The sequence below is a fragment of the Parasteatoda tepidariorum genome, chromosome 5, assembly GCF_043381705.1.
Source record: "Parasteatoda tepidariorum isolate YZ-2023 chromosome 5, CAS_Ptep_4.0, whole genome shotgun sequence".
Classification (NCBI taxonomy): Eukaryota; Metazoa; Arthropoda; class Arachnida; order Araneae; family Theridiidae; genus Parasteatoda; species Parasteatoda tepidariorum.
This window is the reverse complement of record NC_092208.1, coordinates 1,074,719-1,100,799: the sequence shown is the minus strand read 5'-3', so window position 1 is coordinate 1,100,799 and position 26,081 is coordinate 1,074,719. Positions and strand designations below refer to the sequence as shown.

Sequence of the window (26,081 nt, the reverse complement as noted above, 5' to 3'; positions counted from 1 at the left end):
AGATTCATTTGCTATATTCATTTGCATGATAGTTGATTTGCTAAAAATGGTTTTTTTGTAATTTTCTAACACTTTCATAAAAAACCATTTAACTTTTTAGCCCGTCATACTTAAAGAAATAAAGTTTTTCTTTTAACCGTTGTCCAACCATTTTTTTAAAGAATGCAAAAAACCAACATGTTTTTTTTAATTTCATCAATAAATACCAGGAAATAAAACAACATAATACACAAGTTCTAAGTTAAAATTTTAATTTTTTCGTGCGTAAAAATTATTTAATTGACCATCAGTTAACTATCCCCAAATTATCTCGGGCAAATGAAAAAAGTTAAATATTAATCTTTGTATAGGTTCACATGCCGACCGGTCTGTGTAGGGGGCAGGAACTGTCCTTGCATCAGAAAGGTCCTGGGTTCGAATCCTGGCCAAGGCATGGGTGTTTCTTTCTCTCTCTGTGTGTTCTATGTCCTTTCTCCTTTGTGTGTGAATGTGACTCGCCCTATAAACGAGTTGTGGTTGTGTGAATGGCGTGGCAGAAGTCGAATTCCAGGCCATAGATGGCGCCACTGAAAAACAAAAGTAATCGCTCCCCCACTGCCTAAAAAGCAGGCATACCACCAAAAAAAAAAAAAGATTCACATCTTCATAATCTGAAAAATCATCTGCATTACTTTCAATTTCGATCGTAAACGCCATTTTTTTACTCGAGTCCCAGCGATGGCTGATCGATACGGATCCGCATCCGGCTTGTACCGATCACAGTATTGACGTGAAATATCCTCAGTGCTAGACGAATCATGGATTAGAGTGCCCCTGCCGTGATACTAACCGTGGGAGGCTTTCCTCTCCATGTAACGCAAATGCGGGTTAGTTGCATCGAAAAGTTCTCCACGAAGACAAATTTCTCCCAATACTTGATCCGGGAGTTCCCTTGTCTTCTGGATTGGATTTATAACTACAGGGCTACGGAGTTGAACATTCGAAGTTGTATGGTGATGATGAGGAAGTAAGAATGAACTCCGAAGTATAGAGCAAAATTGCCAATCCCCTCGGCTGCAGGGCGACTAAATATATAAAATGGTGTTTAAAAAAATTGTCTAGCAACCGCTACTCTTTTCTTCGAAAATGCAACCCCGTTTATTTTTTTTTTCAATAAAAGTGGAATTATTATAATCTGAAAATTACTTTAATTTATTCCTGTTCTCAAAATTTTTCTTCATCTTAAAACTGAATCGTGTAATGTTCATTATATTTTGAAAAATGTTTCGAAAGAAATATTTACCAACAATTTCTAGAATAGTTTTAAATTTTCCAATTTTGTTAAAAAGTGGCAGCATGCTTAAAAAGTGGACACTGTTAAAAAAAATGCTACAAACTGAGTACTGGCCAGTATCGAAGTTTCATACTTTGCCCTGTATTACAAAAATCATTAAAGGTATTATATTAAAAACTTACAACTTATAAGAAAGTACTTGTAATGAAGTACTAGTTTTTTAATTCCTACTATTAGTAATTTTTTTAAAATTTTTTATTTTATTTCCAATGAACTGACCTAGTGCGTTCTCCAGAGGTGGTATCCACTCTTTCAGGACCACCACAATGGGTGAGATACCGTTGGTCATGTTAATTAATTTGGACGTCTAGTTTCTGCCACACTAGATGGCAGCACCGAGACTCTATTTGGATGCTAAAGTGCACTAGGAATTTAAGTACTATTAGTAATATATTGTTCAAATTTTTAAACGTTAATAAAAAACTTTTTATTCATCCATTTGAATTCAAATACATTTTTTTAAACTTGTAGTGTATGACACTTGATGTTAAGACAGTTTTTTCAAATATTAATTCATTCATTAAATAGGGATGAGCGAAAAACGAAATGGAATTTTCCGATGGCTTAAGCGTTAGTAGTTGTATTAAATTTTACTATAAGCGATTCAGATGTTCGCCTATTTTAAAGATAACGTCAGTGATAATTTCTAACTTATAGTTCTATTTGAATTCAAAAATAATTAACGGCGCACACTTAAATACTTAATTATTTAATATTCGCCGTGTCAGATAAATTCAATAAAAACCATTACGTAACAAGTGTGATCCACGTCACCAAATTTATACTTTTATAGTTATATGATACCACGCACCTTTTATTAAAAATTCCTACTACTAGTGAGCTGCGCCCCCTGCTCGCTAACGCTCGCCAACCCCCGAAAATTGCTACAAAATCTTATATGGTTTGCTTCGCTCGCTACTAACTTAGGTACATTGCAAATGCACAAAATTCTAAGAATTCGAAACAATCATTCAAATCCAAATAACAACTTTTTTTTTTTTAAATTGCATTTTTTCAGTAAATACTAAATCATTAAAATAAATTTGAATTCAAATAAATGACATGTAATTCATTACACCTATTAGAAATGTGCTATAGTATAAAATCTTAAGATAAAATTTCTAAAACTGATATCTCTTTAAAAAGGTTAAAATTTTGGCTATAATTAAGTCTATTAAAAATTGAAATAAGTGAATTGCAATGGAAAAACCTGCATAAACAAATAAATTCTAGTAAAACAAATAAATTCGTGATATAAATCAAAAATCGTCAAATAAATTCGTAATATATAAATTCGTGAAAAAAAGCGCTTTCGACAAAATACTAAAATAGAGATCTATCGACAAAGACTACTCACTTCTGCCTAGCTTATGCTCTCTCTGGTTATTTCAGTTTCCGTTTTTAAAAGCTCTATATGTTGTGCCATCTCAGCTAGATTTGGCATGTGACATTTTTAGCGGCAGTCATGGGTCGATTTTCTAGCGTTGCCATTCGGGGAGTTGTAATGAGGCTTTTTTTTGTCGCTGTGTAAGAGAAATATATACATAGATTAGTTCACACTCTCTATATTTATACATCTTGCTCAAATTTTTAATCGTTATTAAAATACTTTTGATTCATTCATCCTAGTTCAAATACATTTTTTTTAACTTTTAGTGGATGATACTTGATTGCAATACAATTTTCTACAAATATTAATTCGTTCATTTATTTTAATTAAATTTAGTTCCATATGTGAAAAAATTGCAGTTAATAATTGCATAAAAAGTAAAATATTTCTTCGTTAATCTAAGTAGAAATTGACATCAAAATATGACTCGTTATTTTAGAAACTCTAATTCTTGAAAATTATTTCGATGCAATCATTCATTCGAAAAAAGAGAATTCTCCGCTTTTTCAAGTGCTTTTTTTATATACATAAAAAAATGTGTTTTTCAGTAAAAGGGTGTATATTTATTTGTTTGTTTTCAGTAGAATTTTTAAAAAATGCATTGCCTCTCTTGGAAGTGTATGCAATGATAGGAAAGCAAACAAGCAGCAACAGAGGCTATATTCTAACTAAACAGAAGGAGATGCCTTTTGATCAGTTTGTTGTTCATTATACGATGAATTCAAAAGCGAAAGAAAAGCGAGCCTCCTTTTCAAAAATGCACTTTTCTGATTCAATTTGTGACAGAGGGTAATTGCATTTTGACTTAAATTCGTTCGCAGAAACGTTCTACGACAGCACTTCTGGCTGTGTGCTCTCATTTGTTACCCGAATTTATTTATTTGACTTCCTTAAAACGAAAAAGTTACACCGGAATGGGGGGAGAAATAATTTGAGCCAATAAATTTTAATTTTCCGATGTTTGTTTACTCTGACTATATATGACTCTTCAGCTTTTGAACTACAATAATTCAGTTCTGTCCTCTTGCTGCTGCTGCTCACTAAATTAATTACTGACAAAATTTTATTTTGTTCGAAGGGGCTATACACTGCCCCCAAGGGTAGGATTTTTATGTTGACAACCAAAACATTCGAATGGGTTAAATTGGATGACTTTCTGCATTCAGGGTGTTCCGTGAAGCATAGAATAAAATTAGGGTTACCGGTCAGTCGCATTTTTAATAGTGCATCAAAAATTTAAAATTCTAATATTCCTTTAACCCCTTCCTTCTCGCTCCCTTGAAAATGACGGGGTGAGATTTCGCCCGCTATTTCTCGCTCCCGTGATATTTCCGGGCTGGAGTGTTCAATAGTAATGCGCCAATAACAATAAAACTAATTCATTTCTTTTGCCCAGAAAACATTTTATTTTTCATTTTACACACCTGATGGCAGTACCAGAATAGTTTTAAGGTAATTGTAGATAGTTAGTTTATTTTAAACTAGTTGCAGCACTAATCAAATAAGTAATACAAATACGAAAGCCAAAAAAATAGGCACTTTTATGACCGTTTTCTAGAAAATTAACCGATCGTTAAGGGGTTAATGATTGAAAAAGGATGACATTTATTTTATAGCATTTTCAAAATATGGTAAATATTTTCGGGTCTACCGTAGTTTGAGTAATTCCTAACACAAATGGGTTTATGCAAAATGTATCCGTTGTGTGTCGCATTTTCGAAAATTAGACGAAATTACAACTCTGTTGAAAATTGGAGTCATATTTTGAAAATTAGGAAAAAATCTGAAATTTTGATAGCTGTATATTTTTAATGGGTTAATTTTTTTTGTATATTGAAGATGTTTTTGTGCTCCTAAAAAATTTCACCACCCCTGTAGAAAATTTTAAGGTTCAAGGTAATTTCTTTAGAATTGAAATCTAAGTATGTTTTATGGGGTTTATCTAAAGATAGCCACAACACACCCAAAGATTTGTTTTGCTCTATCATTAGTATATCGCTGCATAAATATGAACATGCACTCGATTCGATGGGCCATTGCTGATTTTTAGAGTCATGCTCTGTCACGATTAGTGAAAAATTAAATTTTTTGCAGTTCTTTTTTCTGCTTTGAAAAATCCTAACGAAGTCAAAATTCTTGATGGTTTATGTTGGTTTTTTCAAACATTTTGATGGTTTATGTTGGTTTTAGTGCGATTCATGATAGTCCGTCATGCAACATTTTCCATTATATGTTCAAGGCCAGCAAACTTCCATCATTCCACGATGGAAAATGCTACTTTAATTCTATGATGGTTAACCATCAAGAGAAGTTTGATTCTCGTGGACCAAAATTCCATGATGGTTTCATGGGGGTTCTTGTTGATTCAGCAGTTACATCAAAACACTTTGTTTTTATGTTGGACCATCATAAATCAATTCGAATTCCTAGATTATTGTGATGATGGTTCATGGTCATTCCAACGTTTAGTTTCTAAGAAACTATAACGGAAATTTCTGTTAGTTCAACATGAACAAACCGTCAAATCAAACTGCTATTCTTATATTGAACCATCATAAATCAGTTCGAATTCCTACATTGAGTTGATGGTAGTTCATGTTGGTCACCATCAAAAATATAATGGTTCATGAAGGAATTATTGGTGGTTACCATCAAGATTAAGTTTGTCCATCCATGGAAAACCATCAAAATTTCTTACTTTGGTAGTTGAACAACTGCGCATTTATAATTTCTTTACTGAATATTGAACTTCAGTATTAGTACAAGCTCTGTGACTCTCTTGAGCTTTTGACGCTTTTAGTATCAATCAAACTTTCAAAAAAATTCAAGATCTGCATGTTTTTCAATTCACTTATCTTGAAGTCGCTCCGAAAAACTATCTAAACCATCTTATAGGTAAATGCATTTATCAACTAGTCAAAAAGAAAAATCAAGGGGGACCTCGTATTTTCATGAGAAAAACAATTACTGAAGTTGTATACAACTATTGTATGTTAGAAATGAAAAATATCTCCTCTTTAAGACAGTAATGATCCCCTTCAAAATAAGCTAAAACGGAGAGACTTTATAAGAACTTTATTTGTAGTAATTATGTAAAAAAAAAGGCCTTAAGCCACTAAAAAAAGCTGTACAAAAGCTTGGTATTCTTTGTAAAGTATTTATACAAGGTACCGTTAAAAACGAACAATAAAACAGTGCATTGTTTTCTATCGCTTACTATTTACTATTATTCTTCTTGATCAGCCGACCCAATTTTGGGCTTACGACTACTAATGTTCAACTCCGTAGACTTGCAGATTTGAACTCAATCCAGAAGACAAGGGAACTGCTGGATCAAGTATTGGGAGAAATTTGCCTTCGTGGAAGACTTTTTGATGGAGCTAAACCGCATTAGCGTTACATGGAGAGGAAAACCCCGAAAACCTCCCAAGGTTGTTAGATTGACGGCAAGGGACACTAATCCATGATCCGTCTACCGCTAAGGATATTTTACGTCAGCACTGTGGTTGGTGCTAACAGAGTGCGAAATTCGTAACGAATAACGAATTTTTTGGACATTCATCCAAGCGACTGTATGATTGTTAACATTTAAGGGTGAAAGTGGACATTATCTTGATTTCGACAATTATCGACAACATACATATATAATGATATGCATAGATAATGTAATGATAGCTATACATGATGACATGTATATATAATGTATATATTACGTCTGAAATATTCAATGAACAAATTTTATAAGAATATTTTTAAAAAGTTAAACTTTTCTTGCAAAATAGCAACCCATAAAATGAATTTTTGCTCGACTTATTTAACTTTCGTAAAATAGTAAGACGACAGCAAGATTTGTCCTATGGCCACTTCATACCTTCTCGACTCCAACGAGTGATATGCAGTATGATGCGCGTGCATTACATTTGTTGAATAGTTATTTGTTTGTTATTGTATCAATGCATGTACAGATCAAACTTCCTTAAAATCGGTCCTGTAGTTCTGGAGATAATCGACCCAGTCAGCAAATTCTCTTAATATCTTATACCAGTGTAGTTAAAATACAAAAGTTAATCATTAAAGTATTAGTTTTGATAGTTGATGAAGAAACTGAAGTAAATGTTTCCAAAGCTATGAGAGTCATGTTCAGTAATATATGTGATTTCACTTTCTATAAATGAAAATGCCATTTTATTTGATAACGTTTGATTTCTTGAAGAAATAGCCGATATCTGAAACAGCGATGTGAAGAGCATTTGTTTGAGCAAAAGGGAAAATAGATTTTAATACTGAAAGAAGATCATAACTGGAAAAGGAATGAATAAATTTTGTGTGAAAAATGTCCTGGCATCCTTGTATGTCGATTTTTTAGATTCCCCAAACTTGATTTTAAAACTGTAAATAAGTTACAAGAAGAAATTAGTGAATAGTAAGCGATAGATGACAGTGCTCTGTTTTAAGTTTTAGTGTTCCTTTCTAACTGTAATTTATACAAATACCTAACAATAGTACTTACATTACAAATGCCTTCCTAGAACAGTGGCGACTCAGGGCGATAGAGAGTTCCCCTTCCCATGAGGTAAACCGGGTTTGAATCCCGGCGATGGCTGTTCGATACGAATTCCACACTCTGCTCGCACCAACCTCAGTGCTGACGTAAAATATCCTCATGGATTAGTGTCCCTTGCCGTCAAGCTAACCGTGGGAGGTTTCCGTGGTTTTCCTCTCCATGTAAAGCTAATGGGGTTTTAGTTCAATCAAAACCTCTTCCACGAAGGCAAATTTCTCCCAATACTTGATCTAAGAGTTTCCTCGTCTTCTGGATTGGGTTTAAAGTTAGAAGGCTACAGAATTGAACGTTAGTTATCGTAAGCCCAAAATTGTGTCAGCTGTTCAACTACGGATATGAAGTAAAATAAAATACCTTGCTAAGAAAACAATTCTTTTTTTACAGTTTTTATTACTGGCCTAAGGCTTTGTTTTTTCTTACATAATTACAGAGTTCTTTTACAGCCTCTTTATTTTAGCTTATTTTGAAGGGTTTTAAATCTTTTTTATATCCATTTTTTTATTTACTACTAATCTTTTTATTTATTATTATCATTGATTATTTTTATTTATTATTAATCATCGGTTTTATTTCAGGTTATTTTTTTTATCCATCATTATTGTATTTAAAAGGAAGAGGGATGTGATTTCTAACGTAGCATTAGTATACCATTTTAGTAATATTTTTATCATGAAAATGTGACAAGTTTTCCTGAATTTTGCTCTTTCACGTGTTACTAAAGACATTTATCTACAAGATGGTACAGTTAGGGTTTTTGAGCGAAGATGCTGTTTTGAGATAAGCTAAATGAGAAATTGCAGATTTTTTTTTTAAATGCTTGAATGGCTATATCTACTAAAAGAGTCTATAACTCAGGAAATTGCTGGGTCACAAAACTTGTCTTAATAGTGATTTTTCATACTTAGTTAAGATAGGGGTGCAGTTGTTTAACTAAAATTTTCAGTTGCAGAAATACGCCAGAATTTTTCACTAACTCTGAAAAGCAGCAATACTTCATCGAAACAAGTGCATGCCCATCATTGAGCAGCTATATAAACTGCTGTTTGTAGAAAATGCAACACCATGAAAGAATCATCAGAATCAAATGAAATTTAATGCAGAAACGACTTGTACTGATACAAATNATTTTCTACAAACAGCAGTTTACTTACAGCATTAAAGCAAAACTTTGGCTAGAGATAGATTTCTGTAAGATAAATCCCTTAAAACATACTTTTTCCACAATTTCAACGGAATGACCTTGAAATTTTCTACAGGGGGAAGAATTTTTAGTGGCTCAAATTTGCACAGTATCCGTTTTTCATAACCCACTTCACTATGAAGAAAACCAATCGAAAAATACTACTATCACGAAAAAATCGAAAAATACTATTTTATCTCATTTTCAGGGAATTATGATACACAAGTATAAGTATACAATAGGATCCAATTAAAGTAAATCTGTTAAATTTAACTGTCATTCAGAAATTTTACTTTAAAGTTGAATACTTTAAAGTTAATACGGATAGCTAGCTATACACAAGCTAAATCAGTATCGCTTCCTTTATTAATTAAGGCTAATAAAAATCGTTCCTGTTTACCAGAGAACAATTAAAGAGATTAAATACTTTCATCGGATTAAGATAATCCCTTCCATATCCTAACTGAAATAATGAATGAGTCATTAAAAAAATAACCCAGTATTGTTATTCTACTACTGAAAATTGACGATTTTACTTAGAACACTGAAATAAAATTTTGTCTTTTCTGATCCGTCAACTGGGGTAACAGAGGTGCGTATTCAAGGGTTAGAAAAAAAATATGATAATAATAATATATTTGTATACGGATTGTATAATAATACATTTGCATGCGAACTCGTTCTTCCAGATATTTCTCAAGAAATAGTCAGAGAATTATTTTAAACTTTAAAAGTGTTTAGGTCATGTGATTTCTCATACATATCCATAAAGATTTCAGAAGTTTGAGAGACCTGAAATAATTTACAAACGAATAATGGTGTTTTTGAGCAAAGCATCCATTGCGGAAAAAAAAACCCAGCTTGTTTCAATTACTGAGATTGTCATATGAAATAATTATAAAAGGTTTTGTAAATTGTATATATATATATATATATATATAGATAGATAGATATAGATATATATTGTTATTTCCAAAATCAAAGAGTTCATGCTGGGAGTCTAGGATAACAAAATACTGAGCATTGTTTCATTTTATTAATTAAACTGTTTTCGAAAAGTTTCAAGTGTTTAAATTGTGGATAGAAAAAAAAATTATAATTTCTTGTTTATTATCGAGAAATCTGCAAAATAATTTTTTTACTATAATTTAAGGAACTTTTTGCTTACGATTTATGTTTATTTATGCCAAATCTCAGATTTCATGCTGAGAATTGCAGTTGAATAAATTCAGAGAATAGAGCACGTGGCCCCAAACTAACATCCCCCTTACGGNTATATATATATATATATATCCTTACGTTTTCTTACTATAACTGCAGAAATATTCAATAAAGTTGAACAAATTTTCAACGTGATTTTTAATTAATAACGGAAATATTATTTCAAATTTTCAAAAATTCTTGAAAGCGCATTTCAAATTATTTAAACGCATAAAAATAAAATTCAACATCCCACGAACCCATGCTCCAGCGACTCGAACCCATGATCCATCTACAACTGAGGATATTTTACGTCGGTATTGTGGTCGTTGCGAGTCAGGTGTGGAATTCGTACCGACCAGCCACGGCTGAAGATTCGAGCCCGGTTCATCTCTTTGGAAGGTAAACGCTCTAACAATGAAATTGGAGAAATGGGTCAAAATAATCAAACGGGGGCGGAGGGGAGGCGGATATGGATGGTTGGCTGTGTAAAACTAAACACAGATGGCGCTAGGGGTTAAAACTCGTCACTTCCGGGTTACTGCTTCCGACTGATTTTTGCGCCTAAACTTGAAAAAACGCACCATCCAATATTATTGTTCAAATGTTCAATCGTTCATGAAATACTTTTTATTCATCCACTGAAGTTCAAATCAGGGTGCGTAGCCAAATTATTCAACAAAAAATAAGCACCTTTTAAGCACTTTTCAAGCTCTCAAAAAATATTTTTAAGCACTTTCAAAAATATCATTATTAGGCAGGGTTGGTAAGTTTTTGATGATTGACGGTTTTATTTTGTTTTAACTGTCGTGTCAAAAATAAAACCTTTTCACAATTGTCAAAAATCCTGAAATTCATACGTTACGGACTGACAATACGCCGAAACAGATTGGGGTTGAATTAATTGTGAAAACGTTGAATAGAACAGTGCGAACTGTGTCTTTTTGCATCATTCGTAGCGAAAATCAACATGGTAAAGGAAAAATGCAATTTTGAAAAAGGGAAAATGAAGCACTTTTTAAAAACACCCAAAGAAAAAAGCACCTTTTAAGGGCTTTTAAAAAACAAAAATCGAAAATAAGCACCTTTAAGTACCCTGTCAAATGCATTTTTTTAATACTTGTAGTGGATGACACTGGATGTTATTACAGTTTTTTTTTCAAATATTAATTCATTAACTAAATTTAATTCATTCATTTCAGTTTTATAGGGGATAAAAAAAAGTTTAATTATTGAATAAAAAGTAACTAAAATAAAAAATTTTCTTTATTGGCTTAAGTAGGAATCGACTTTAAATTTTTTTGTACATTACTTGTTTTCTTTCTTAGATGATAAAGAATAAACTTTTAAGGTTTTTTATTTTATAACCGTCGTTGAACAGCCGACCCAATTTTATGGGTTTACGACTACTAATATTCAACTCCGTAGCCTTGTTTTTTTGAACCCACTCCGGAAGACTAGGGAACTCCTGGATCGAGTATTGGGAAAAAGTTGCTTCGTGGAGACTTTTTTGATGGAGCTAACCCGCATTTGCGTTGCATGGAGAGGAAGACCAGGAGAACCTCCCATGGTTAGCCTAACGGCAAGGGGACTCTAACCCATGATCCGGCTACCACTGAGGATATTTCACGTCAGCACCGTGGTCGGAGAGAGCCGGATGCGGAATTCGTATCGACTGGGATTCGAACCCGGTTCGCCTCATTGGAAGGCGAACGCTCTGTCCCCTAAGCCATAGCTGCTCAACTTTTAAGGTTTCAGGTGGAAACCGCAAATGAAAATTTAAGGATGTCATCATTTCATGACTTTTAAGGTTTGAATGTATGCCATAAAGAAAAAGGAAAAGTAATTAATAAAATTAGTATCCTTCGTTAATATACTATACCATAAAACATAACTTTCGCCCAGTAGTATGATAAACTAGTAGATAGCTTTCAATATTTATAACTTAAGACTCACTTCCGCATTTTGTACTATAATTCTACAAGTTTTTTTTGTTGTTTTTTTCTCTCTTCAACCACATTCCGACCCAAATCTAATTTGCACCATTGAAACAACACGCATTCTAAATATAAATATTAACAAGAATGATATAAAAAAATCCGAGCTCTCCAAAGGAAGTGGAGACTTTCTGATCATCTATTCGCCCACTGATTATACACGGCAGAGCGCACTTCCTGAAGAATCCTCGTTTCTCTTTTTCCCGTTTTTTTTCCCGTTTTCTCACTCGTGGAAAAGGGATGATCGAAGCGGGTTATGCAAACAAAGAAGGAAGCCCGTGGAACAAAAGAGCGGTCTCCTAATTGTCAAATACCGTAATTACCGTTTTAATACATTGAAAAGGAAAGAAGTCTGCCAGCCACTAATTAAGAGGGTTCGGCAACTGAAGAAGGAAAAAAAAAAACGTTCTACAACCGAATCCCGTCTTTTCCTCACTCACACAAACGATAAATGTAAATGTAGAAAAGATGGAGGGAGGAAAAAAATTAAAGAATTGAAGTTGAAAAGAGCATGAAGGAAGAAAAAAAAAATTACTCCTCACGGCAACATTATTATTATTTTTTTTTTCTTCTCCAGATTTTTATCCTTAAAAATATTCCAATAAAGAGGAAGTTTTTTTTTTATTCTGTAGCTTCTTTTCAACTTTAATTAGAAAGCCGCAGAGCGCGATTAACATAGCTAGCGGCGCCGGGGTAGCAGAAGAACGTGAATTTATTTGCTCCCCTTTCTTTTTTTTTAAACATTTTTTAAGCATAATTTCATTTCTTTTTTTTTAAATTTTCTTTTTAAGCCCCTGAACTCACATTTGAAATTTTAATTTGTTGTTACATTTAATTACCATAAACTTAACTCCTTGTTTTAAAGCGCCGTTCGGAAAAGAAAAAAAAAATGATCGTGCGTACTTGATTGGTGATGTAATGGTGTGTGTAAGTAGCTCATTTTTCTTCATAAATGACTGGGGAAATGTTAAGTTATCAATGGATGCACATTATGACACATCTATGCAACTGCGCAAAAATATGTGAAAAAAAGTTATTGTCAATGGGACATGGATTCCTATAACCCAGTGTTTCCCAACGTGTGGTACGCGTACCCCCAGGGGTACGAGAGCAGTTTAGCGGGTGTACGCGCTCTTAGGCGAAACATCTTGCAACAAACGAAAATTTCAAAATCTTTATTTTAAAAAAAAGCTAGCCATATAAATTTACGATTACGTATTTTTCTATTGGCTATTTTTTGCAGAGTTAACAGTTAATAATGCGTAGTGTCAACAGCCAGTTGTGATTTTTAACTTTTGTGCAAATTTTTTATAGTAAAAAATATTCATTTTTTTATGAGTGGTACACATTGTTACGAAAAATTTAGAAAGGGTCATAAGTTTGGGAAACACTGCTATGACCGATAGGTGTCGAATTTTAACAGCGAGGAGCATTTTCAAGAAATATAATATATATCGGTGTTTTCCCACTTTAATGGACTGTTAATATTTTGTATTCAATATTAATTGTTATGCCGGTCGTGGTAGCTCAAGGGATAGAGGGTACGTCTTCCAGTGTTTCCCAAACTTATGACTTTTGCGTACCCTTTATAAAATTTTCGGTACCACTAATAAAAAAACGAATGTATTTTTTACTATAAAAAAAATTGCACAAAAGTTAAAAATCACAACTGGCTGTTGACACCACTCATTATTAACTGTTAACTCTGCAAAAAATGGCCAATAGAAAAATACGTAATCGTAAATTTTCATAGCTTAGTTTTTAAATAAAAATTTTTGAAATTTTCGTTTGATGCAAGATATATCGCATAAGAACGCGTACCCCCTCTGAACTGTTCCCGTACCTCTGGGAGTACGCGTACCACACTTTGGGAAGCACTGCAATAAGGTGAACCGGGTTCAAATCGACCCTAGTGCTAACGTAAAATATCTTCAGGTGTAGATGGAATCATGCGTTCTAGATCTCTTTTCGACAGGCTAACCGTGGGAGGTTTTTTCTCACCATGTTTTGAAAATGCAAGTTAGTTCTATCAAAAAATCCTCCCCGTAGGCAAAATTTCTCCCAATACTTGATCCAGGAGATCCCTTGTCTTCTGGATTAGGTTCAAAATGACAAGGCTACGGAATTGATCATGAGTAGTGGCAAATCCCTGAAATTTGGGTCGGCTGTTTCACTACGGTTATGAAATTAAAATAAAATTCCATTGTTACTGGAAGCGCACATTTTTCAAAACTCAGAAACATACTATATTTGTTCAGATTTAGAGTTTTTTCTGAACATGTTTTAAAATGTAAATCGCAAAATATATTTTTTTTTCAAAAATGTTTATAAAATGTTTAATTAAAATTAGATTATGAGTAAATTAATGGAAGAAAAAAAAAAGCTTTTTTCAGTGATAAGACAAATAAATTAACACGAGTGGAAACTATGGCCAAAAAATATTTTCTGCAGTATGATGTGCTATTTTTTTGTGATTGATTTCTCTTCAAACTCAAAAATTGATTCTTCAGAATATCCAGAATTATTTAAGCAGAAATGGTTTTGAATTTATTTTGTACTTAACTGCTGATCCTAGCTGGGAACCAATTTTCACCTCGTATATTATTTTTCAACTTGAACTGAAGTATGGTTTAATTGAAAACCTTATTCATTTTGAATCAAATTTGTACCTTATTATATTGATTAAAAATACCGATACTATAATTCAACTTCGAACCGATTTTTATAAGAATAAACATAAAAATGCATAAAATTCGTATACTATTTATGTTATTTTATGGGGAGTTCTTGTTTGTTCAAAAACATTTATTTCTGAAACTGAGATAATATTTTGTATGTATTTTTCAAACATTTTCCTTGTATTAGGTCTTTAAGTACACTGGTGGGAGAAATTAAGAGAATTTGCCGACTTGGTCGATTATTCTGCAACCGCCGATTTTTTTTGTTTATTTTGCAACCGCTGTTTCATACGTTTCTACTCCAACTAGTGTTACACGCATGATCAATAGAGTGTATTACAATTGTTGAATGGTTATTTGTTTTGTATTGTATCAATGTCATATCAAATTTCATTTAAATCGATCCCGTAGTTCTAGAGATAATCGACTCAGTCTGGAAATTCTCTTCATTTCAGTGCATTAAATTGGAAGAAAATAAAAGTTTTAGCCTCATTTCGTCGAGTTAGTTATAGGTTGGCCGGGATAGCCTAGTGGGTAGGGAGCTGGGCCCATGTCCGAGAGTTTGTGGGTTCGAACCCCGCCGGGCGAAGACTCCCCGTGTAGCAAAAAGTGACTGATGCACGTTAAATCTGTCGAGTCGCAAAGTCCTCCATGTTCCCACAACAAATCACAACCTCTGGGGGAACTGGAATGGAGATCGATCGTTCTCTGATTCAGGTCAAAATTACGATCTGTGGATGAATAAATGGTTCCATGAATGGGTCCGCCCTACAAACGGGTGTGACGTGTGGGTGTGGCAGAAGTCTAATTCTTGGCCATAGGTGGCGCCACTGACAAACAAGAACAATCGCACCCCTCTGCCTAAACAGGCATATGAAAACAACAACAACAATTGTAGGTTATTTCTATTGTGTCCGATGGGCCAGGTTTCAAAAAATAATGGATCCCACCAGTGCTAAAATACGTAACACTCACCATCAGCTTTTTTGTTTTGTTGGACATGACGCTTGGGACTGCGTTTGGTCCTTGTTCGACCAACACTGACGCCAATCAACATCAGAGCCAAATACACTATGAATGATATGCATGGTCTGGAATATCGTGGTTCCACGCTCTAACTTGTGCTTCATAATAGTGCGGATATGTGCTATCCTTCACTTTACACCGCATAAGACCAATATTTTTTCTAGTAATACACAGCTCAAAACAATGCAAGGATATTATAAGTCATGTATAAAATAATGGTATGAGCAAATTTTTTTTTGTTGCTTAAAATCGAAGAAGAGGCTCATTCCGTATTTTCAAACCTCACAGTACACAAATTTTGAGTTTGGCGTTGAAGACGACGCTTTAACGGCAGCGAATTTGATTTGACTTTCAACTTAATGTAAGACAAAGCGCACACAAAAAATGATCGACATTCAGTAAGCGCGTTGTTTTGATGAGTGTGAGTTAGTCATTTAAGCCAGTCAGAAACTTGGAGAGTTGTTGGCCAGTTAGAGGTGGGCCAAACACAAACCGAAGTAGCAGAAGCCATTGAAGTTTTGAAAATTGCTATTTCCAGGATCTGGAATTGTTTTTGTGGAGATTGAAAATTCAGGCCGAATATCAGGGCAAAGGCGTGCAACAACACCCATTTGAAGCTAATGGCTCGGATAAATCGAAATATGAAGGTTACTCTTCTTTCAATCTTCACTCTTCAACAATTGGTACAATCTTCAACCGTTGTGCCCGCAGTGAGTAGGCAACAGAGCACGTGAACTGGAGGAGAAATGAATAGGGCAATATTCTCTTTCCCCGTTTTTCTGCCCTTCCTGATAATAGGCGTATTTCCATTTTTAGGGAACATGGCTCTAGAAACAATCCTGCGGTCGTTCTTGAAAGTGTAAGATTTGGTGACGGGGGAGTGATGGTCAATGCTGGCATTTCTATCGAGGGGAGGGGGCACTGATCTCCATATCATTCGAAATGAAACTCTGAACCGTCGCGGATATAGGGATGAGATTCCAAGACTTATTGTAGTCCCTGCAGAAATTGGAGAGGACTTCATGTTCATGGACGATTGCAGGCCACATCGTGCAAACGTGGTTAATGATTTCTTTCTGAAGGAAGGAATCATACGAATGGATTGACCTGCTTGTTCTCTGGCCATGAACCCCATCGATCATGTTTGGGACATTCTAGGCAGACGAATTACTTGACGCCTACCACCCCCACAAACTCTCCAAGAACTGGAAATAACTCTTTTGGAGGAGTGGGACAGAATATCTTATCACCACGTTAATAATCTCATTGACTCGATACGTCAAAGGTGATCAACGTTCCTGGCCGTCCGAGGAAACCTATTTTCTTTTATGGAAAAACCTTTTTTTATTTGTTTTTCTCATAGACACAAATTGTGTTTGTTTGTTTTTTAACTTTTGTACACAAATGCTCAATAAAACGCATTTTTATCTCATATACAACAACGTACAACATCTGTCGATAATATATCAATCATACAAACAATTTTCTAATGGCAAGATCAACCCACAACCTCAATATCCTTTCAATTTTTTGAGCAGTATATTATATAAAATAAATTTTAGTATTAAGATTGTTTCATAAAAGATTTATCTTATTTCCTAAATTTTATAACCGTCGTTAAACAGCCGACCCAAATTTGGGTTTACGATTTCTAAATTTCAACTCCATAGCCTTGTCATTTTGAACCCAATCCAGAAGACAAGAGAACTCCTGGATTAAGTATTGGGTGAAATTTGCCCTTGTGAAGGACTTTTTGATGGAAATAACCCAAATGTGTGTTGCATGGAGAGGAAGATCACGAAAACCTCCTATGGCTAGCCTAACGGCAAGGGGACTCTAACCCATGATTCGTCTACCACTGATGATATTTTGCGGCAGCACTGTGTTCGGTGCAAGCTGGATGCGGAATTCGTATCGACTGAGTTTCAAACCCGGTTCACCTCATTGGAAGGCGAACGCCTTATCCCCTCAGCCATCACGGGAGATGAAAAATTAATTATTTAAATTAAGTTTTTAAGGTTATTTTTTGATGAAGCTGAGTGGGGAAAAATATGACAAATTCGGTGGGACCGACATTGTGAGAACTATTAAAGCATCACGACCTCTTCAGAAATTCTGATGCCGTCCCTGCCAAAAAAGTGACTTTTTCCACAATCGAAGGGACGAGACGTAGGGGATGACCACCTACAAGATGGATAGACGACGTTGAAAAGGACCTCAAGCTATTGGGAGTCAACCGATGACGGGTCGTCGCACCGGACAGGGCCAGATGGAGGAAAATCTGCGAGTCAGCCTTGGCCTGTGAAAGGCTGTTGCGCTTATGAAGAAGAAGAAGAAGCTGAGGGGGATGTTCAAAAGTTTACTTACTGTGAAGATTTGGCCAAAAATACCGCAGAAACTGAGAAAATAGTTATCCGTAGACATTCGAAAATAAATTAAGTTTGTGAGATTAACCGTTTGAGACCAAGGCAGAGAGATTTTATGTCGAGAAAACCCTGAACATTTCGACTTCGTTAACGATTGTTGAAGTCGCTCGCTGATTTTCTGAAGCAAGTACATCACACAGCTCCTTTTAATGTAAATAGTACATTTTACAATAGGTAGAATAATACTATGATAATACGTTTTTCCAAATGCTTTTTTTTTATTTCATTTTTATCACTATCCTGTGAAGTATTCTTTTGTAATTTACGGAAACAATCGTCAATAATATGATCACATGGATTTGTGATGATGCTCATTGATTTTCCTTTTCCATTCATTCGACCTTTTTGGGGATACACCAAATTTTAAAAAAGTTTTACTGTAAATTTAGATTCATTTTTTGCTTGCGTTGCTTCGTCGAACTATTTCGAAACGCGCAATTATTAACAATGAGAAAGAAACACTCACCTCAAGAATACGTCAGACCGCTTTGAAAACTTCAATGAATGTGACGGAGCGATGAGGAAAAAAAGACGCGTTACCTAACAAATACAAGAAGCTCTATATTACTTCGATTGGGATTCATTGATGTAAAATAAACAAAGCTCTATCACGCCGCTTGGGTCTCTTTGTACTCATTTAGAGAATGGCTGTTGAGGATTCTTCGACAGTGTTTTTTCACCACCCCCTGGGACTCAAACGGTTAATGCTGTTTTATAATACTACTATTTTAAGCCGTCATAGCCTGGTTGGTAGGGCACTGGGCCCATGTCCAAGATTTCGTGGGTTCGATCCCCTCCTGTCAAAGACTCCCTGTGTAGTAAATGGTGACTGATGCACGTAAGATCTGTCGAGTCGCAAAGTTCTCCGTGTTCCCACTACGAATCAATACCTCTGGGGGTACTGATGCAGGAGTTTCTTTGTCTTCTGGATTGGGTCAAAATGACAAGTCTACGGAGTTTAACATTAGTAGTCGTAAACCCAAAATTGGCTCGGCTGTTCAACGACGAATATAATATAATATGCTGCTGCTTTATATTACTTTTATACTACTGTTTTATACTTTTATACTACTGTTTTATCCTATTATACTACTGTTTTATACTTTTATGCTACTGTTTTATACTATTATACTACTGTTTTATACTATTATACTACTGTTTTATACTATTATACTTCTCTTTCGACAGAATTCTTGGCGTCAGGATGTAAAAGCGGTGGTCACCTTCAACGTGGCCTCCTGTTGGTAGCGGGATTGTTCTATGCCTTCCTCTGGTGACTGGTCATCCCATCCAAACCTCACACTGTGATAGTCATCCGTTCCTAAGAAGCCGGATGCTGCCCACTTTCACAACATACCCACAATCCTTTGTCTGAAGTGGGAACAACTCTTCATCAATCCTTTGGATTAATTCCATTCTTTTTCCTTCAAACAAATAAACACTGGACTTTCTGGCGGAGAAGAAGATAGGACGGCATCGAAAATGCTGCTCACACAATCTCCCCTCCCCTTACTCTGTTTATGGGAGGGGGGAGATATCTTTATCGAATGCGCTCAAAAAGCAGGCAGCAACTAAAATTGCGATCAAAAGCGTGACTGAAGGTGATTGATTAGTTATGAAAAGGATTTACGAATTACTTTTTTGATAGTTGTTGGAAATTGTTCATTTAGAATCAAGTAGATCGCCTGATTATCTTGAAAACAATTGTGAGCAGCTTCGTGGGAATTGTGTACATAACTTATTATGTATGTTCTTATTACATGATACATTTAATTTATTTGTAATTAAATTCAAGCATAATAAAAGAAAATAATTTTCTGTTAAACACTTTGCATCTAAAAGCACCGTGGGCAGGGTTATCCTGGTCGGTAGGGCGCTGGGCCCATGTCCGAGAGTTCGTGGATTCGAATTCCGCCGGCCGAAAACTCCCCGTGTAGTAAAGTGACTGATGCACGTTAAATCTGTCGAGTCGCAAAAGTCCTCCATGCTCCCATAACAAATCAATACCTCTGGGGGTACTGGATTGGAGATCGATCGTTCTCTGATTCAGGTCAAAATTACGATCTGTGGATGAATGAATGGATGTATGAATGGGTCCACCGTATTAACGGGTGCGACGTATGGTGTGGCAGAAGTCGAATTCTTGGCCATAGATGGCGCCACAGCAACAACTTCTAAAAGCACCTCCAAAATCATTAGAACTCTTTTAACATCTTTAAACTTTAAAATTATCTCCTAAATTTCAACAACTTATTTAACCAAAACAAATAAAAAATCCTCGCTCAAGTGCATTTTTACCGAGAAATGCGAAATTTATTAAAAGGGTAACGTATCAAATTGAGGTGAATAACTTGTTAAGCAACCCCCGAATCGATTTCAGAATAAGTGTCTAGGTTGAAATTACTCTACTTCATATTTTTAAAGCAATAAACACCAACCTAAACGAAAAAAAATTCTACACAATGATACTGTGACCAGATATTTCAGGATCATTTTATAACTTTCAGCGCAAAGATAACCTGAACACTTTTAACCCACATTATGTCTTTTTTAACATCTTTAAACCTTTTTAAAAGCTTTTCACAAGATAGACAGGTAATGCTTACTAATCCAGAAGGTTATACTTCAAAAAATACAAACAATCGGCGCCCCACAAAGTTCATACAATTACCCAGTATCATGGATGACGACAGTTTACCTGCCACATCGGGAAGTCTGGAACGAGCTAAGAGACCAGCTTAAACATCAACACGATGCAGATCTTTCACTGATGATTTTACCTTCGACTTAAGGATTCTGACCACAGCAGCTCCTTAATGATTAATGCCCATCCAAAGGCCTCTCCAAGGAAACAACCATAACCTAGATATAGCTTATAAAAAGTAGCGTGGACAACGGCCCAGCAATTTACTGTAGACAAGATAAAATTTTTGCATTGATGAGTCACTCACCTGGGCAGAATATGTTAATTTCCAAAAAGAAAAATCTGTTACGCAAATTCAGTCCCACCAAAGAATGGCTGGTGATTCTCGGAGCATGCAGACAAAACACACAAAAAAATCCCTCTAAGGTTTTTACGGGAAGGAAGAGGGCTCACGAGACCATTATCTGGTTCCAGAATACAAAGAATTTTTAAAAGACATAGACAGCATACTAAGAAAATTTCATTTCTAATTAATATAATTGTAGCATAGCATACATAACAGATTCTTCTAATTTCAGCACTTTAATCATTGCATATCATCATTCACACCCAAATCGAAATTTTTGATGGTTTTCCATTGATGAACCAACATAATCTTGATGGTAACCATTCACAATTCCGTCATGAACCATTATATTTATGATGGTATCCAACATAAGCAACTATCATCCGAATGTAGGAATTCGAACTGATTTATGACAGTCCAAACGTAAGAATGGCAAGTTGTTTTGATGGTTTGTTCATGTCGAACCATCTGAAATTTCCGTCATGTTGTTTTTTGTTGTAGTTCATTTACGTCGCACTAGAGCTGCACAATGGGTTATTGGCGACGGTGTGGGAAACATTCCTAAGGATGATCCGAAGACATACCATCACAATTTTGATCCTTTGCAGAGGGGATGGCACGTCCGCTTCGGTAGCCCGACGACCTGCACGCACGCGAAGTCGAGCACTTTATGGTAGCACAGTTTAACTAGGACCCATACCTCATACCCTCGGTCCCTACGCAGACTGATCCAAGTGGTCACCCACCCGCATACTGACAGCAGCCAGTGAGGCTCGACTTCGGTGATCTGCTGGGAACCATGTCTTAACGATCAGACCACTGCGGGACATCCGTCATAGTTTCTTAGGAACCAAATGTTTGAGCACTGATGAACAAATTCCCATTAAACTATCATGGAAATGTATGGTTGGTACCATCATGAACCATTACGAATCATCATGATTTGTTGGTTCATGAGAATGAAATCTTTAACGATCATAGTATTAAAATAGCATAGGAATGATGGAAGTTTGTTGGCATATCAAGACCATGAACGCATAATGGAAAATGTTGGATGATGGTGATCATCAAATGATGTTGGACTGTTATGAAACGCATTGAACGCATCAAAATGTTTTGATGGGACCATCAAGAATTTTGATTTGGGTAAAGAATCCATTAGAGTTAACCTCCAGTAGAACAGAAATGCATCCATCAGTTCCGGCACCAATGAAATTACTCCAAAGGATTCGAAGAGAAAACCAAAACTAAACATCCGGCTAATTTCAACTTGATTCATTGAGAGCAAAAATATTAACAAAATTCAGCAACAGTTACGAATACCGAGCCAAATAAATATTTTTATAGGCGGATCGATGATGGATAAAGGCACGGAATGCAATACAGATTTCGAAAAAATAAAGGGTCTCAGACGCCCAGTTCCATTGCAATGAACGAACGAAGGATTTAAAAAAATTAAACTTAGAAAGGAAAAAGCCATCTTTCAGAGAAAGGCCCTAGCAGTCCTAGATGCCATCAAATCCATAATAAATAACAACTCAATCACCTCCACAACCATTTGGTCAGACAGTTATCACAATCTTAGACAGACCCACAATCACAGCCATAAAAAATTACAATGCAAAATAATAGAGGAGAAAAAATCCTTTTCAAAGAATAAACTCTTGAAGCAAAGGACAACACATCTAAGATTCCTGCAAGAATGGAACTCTTTTCACTATAGTTGAGTTAAAAGAAATATACATAAAAAAATAAAGAAAGAAAAAATAAATGAAACATAAATGGCCCAATAGATGTAATTAATCGCACATCCAGATCCAAAAAAGAAAAAACATCCCAACTAAAACCCCCAGAAAAATACAACATGTCTATATCTTTCCACTGTCTAATTTGACTGTGACTCTTCTAGTAAGTCCTAATTTCTTCTATCCATTCCCTTTCTACTTTTCTAATCAAAATTTCTAAAATACACTCTTTTACTAACAGTCTAATGCCTCAATGCCTCTACATTACCCACTTCAAAACCTAAATTTAAATTATATTATTTCCTGACAACTATAATTTCAACCATTTTAAAGTTACGGTTAATTTAAGAACGTTTCAAGTAATATTTTATTTTATTTTATAACTGTCGCTGAACGGCCGACCCAATTTTTGGGTTTATGACCATTAATGTTCAACTCCGTAGTCCTTGTCAATTTGAATCCAATCCAGGAGACAAGGCAACTCCTGGACAAAGCATTGGGAGAAACAGCCTTCATGGTGGACTTTTTGATGGAACTCATCCCCATTTGCGTTACATAGAGAGGAAAGCCACGAAAACCTCCTACGATTAGTCTGACGGCAAAGGGATTCTAACCCATGATCCATCTACCACTGAGATATTTTACGTCAGCACTGTGGTCGGTGCAACCCGGATGCGAAATTATATGTTTATATATATTATATGTCAGGGATGTTTTCCAGACCGTCGCCAATAGCCCATTGTGCAGCTCTAGTGTGACGTAATTAAATACCTAATGCGTAAACTAATAGAAGTTTTTTCTTCTATTAGTTCACACATAATCTTTGTTTGCTTAAACAGTTTATTGACAAAAAAAACTTGTGAAAAAATAATATATTTTGGGATTTACATTTTAAAATATGTTCAGAAAAAACTATAAATCTGAACAAATATAGTATGTTAATATTTTCTGAGTTTTGAAAAATGTGCGCTTCCAGTAACAATGGAGTTTTATTTTAATTTCATAACCGTCGCTCTCTATACTAAATTAATTATAAATTTACCGACGATTTAAAAAAGAAACATCGTAGGTATTTTATAATTAAAAAAAAGAAAACTATATCGAATCAAAGCAATGAAAAATCATGAATAAAGTTTACGCTAGGCTTGCGAAAGTCAAGTCCGTTGTAAGGTTACTAAATTTAAGCAATTATAATCGCTCCATATAAATATATTTTTCATTATAACCAAATTATTTTTTTTAAAAATAATTTTAATTTTTCTCAGCTTCTTGTTAGTAAAAATAATTTAATCTTTAGATTTCACTTTATTAAAATTAGTAGATTAATATAGTATAAAAAAAGTTTATGGTTCATAGTTGAAATTTTTTTTCGCCCAGTATTAAATTGAATAATAATAAATAATTATTAAAGATTATTTTTTGCATGAAATTATCATTCGGTAAACGAGTATCATAAATGGGTGCAATTTTGCACCAGACTTTTCTGCATTACATTGTAGCTCTTAGCTTCGCAATGTATTATTGTTATATGTTAATTTTAAATTACAATATTTTACAAATGTCACCATCCATTTTGCAATGTGTCAAGCTGATTGTATAAACTTATCTTCGAATTAACCTAGTGTATTTTAAGCTTATTACAATCTTTCATTGTGCCTTTAGGCTAATTAAGAATTGTGTTTAGAATTCATTGGACTGAACTTTCTTACTGCAATAAAACTAAAATACTGCTATTTATAATTTTCCTTCACCACTCTGAGCTTATGGCAAACAGTCAGAAATAAAGCAGGTTAACTGAACGATGAATATTATATTTTAAAATAATAAAATGATCTGAGAAATCAATGCAATATGTCTAAGGACATAAGTGCTGTAATAAGCCTTTAATTCCTTAAGCTGATTAGAAAATACTGTAGATTTTTATAATAATAAGCCTGGCTCTTTTCAAAGTGCAATTCAATCGGTCTGTCGTGACTCAGGGGATAGAACGCTCGCTTCGTATAAGATTAACCGGGTTCAAACCTCAGCGATGGCTGATAGATGCTAATTCTGTTCCTGGCTCGCATCGACAACATTGCTGACGTAAAATATCATTAGCGGTAGTCGGAGCATGCGTTTGAATCCCCTTGACATCGGGTAAACCGGGGAAGGTTTTTCATGATTTCTCTCTCCATGTAACGCAAATGCAGTTCGTCCACCAAAAGTCGCCTACAAATACAAATTAAGTCCAATGCTTGATCGATGGGTTGTATCTGGGTTAAAAATTACGACGCTACGGTGTTGAACGTAGGTAGTTGTTCACTCAAAAACGGCTGTTGAACAAATTACTAGTATATGATATTAGTAATTCAGTATTAAATAAAATTAGCATATGAAATTAATGTTTTTGGTTAGAAGATTCAAAAAACCTTTGCAGATGATAAGATCTTTTAGTTTACTTAATTCTAAAGAAAAAAAATATTTCCTCTTTTTTTTAGCACACTTAATTAAAACGCGAACTAGAACTGATTAAGAGCACAACTGAAATATTGAAGCACGAACTAGAAAATAATTAAAACACAGCTCTGTTTGAAATATCTACCACTACTAACGTTAAAAACTTTGCAACTTTTTAATAATCTTCAACATAACCGTTCTAGCAAATAATAAACATCGTACTCGAGAACAAATCCAAACTGAAAAACATCGGTAGCGTAACTAGATCACTTAAAAAATACAACAATAACGAAGGCGCAACTAGATCACCCATCGTTTTGTAATTTATTATCGTTTTCAAATTCCAGAAAAATAAATGATCTAGTTCATCGCTTTTAACACACTTATAATCAAAGAGAGATTTACTAACTTTTTATGTACAATTATGAAAATTAAAAAGAACGAAATGTTGAAGAAAGTAAAACGAAATGTTGATTTTATTCCCTACAAAGGGAGAAAGGGAGAATTCGCTCTATTGATTTCTCAATCGAATGGAAGGAAGTTTTATTTTCGAAGGAAAAAAATTTATGTTTCCTTTATTTGCTATTTGATAAGGAATTTCTATTATATGGTGAATTCGTGTTTGTTTATGCTAATCGAGTTTTTACGACACTTTTAATCGTCTTCCGGGACATCCCCCCCCCTTTTATACGGGACGAGAGCGATTCATTCTATTTTATGCCATAAAACGTCTTTTCATACAAAAGCAGCTTGTTCTATTGCTTTTTAATTTAACGGCTTTTTAAATTGAATTTATTTAGAAATTTTGCATACAGACAAGATGCTTTGAAACAATCGCCTTTTAAATGATAAAAAGCTGTCAGCTATAATAACTTCTATTTTTTAAAGTCAATAAAATGTTACAGGAGCGGGAACGTATATAAAATAAAACATTATCATAATTTGATTGGAGGAATTTCGTCTAGATTTGAAGGAATGGAAGCTCGGAACAAATAAAGTTAGATCCGCGGCATCTCAGGGGATAAAGTATTTGATTCACAATAAGATGTCGCAGGTTCAAATCCCGGCGGTGGCTGGTAGATAAGAATTCTGCTCCCACTGAATGCAAGTGTAGAC

General features: G+C 34.7%; 1 protein-coding gene across 1 annotated transcript in view; it reads left to right on the top strand.

Moving 5' to 3' along the window:
• LOC122270512 (uncharacterized) overlaps positions 1-19,619 on the top strand; it is a 222,266-nt gene extending 202,647 nt beyond the window's left edge. The window contains exon 4 of the mRNA XM_043048103.2: positions 18,983-19,619. Within this exon, the coding sequence (XP_042904037.1) occupies positions 18,983-19,071 (89 nt within the window). The 3' untranslated portion in view covers positions 19,072-19,619. The remainder of the gene's footprint in view (positions 1-18,982) is intronic.
• The last annotated feature ends 6,462 nt before the right edge of the window (positions 19,620-26,081 follow it).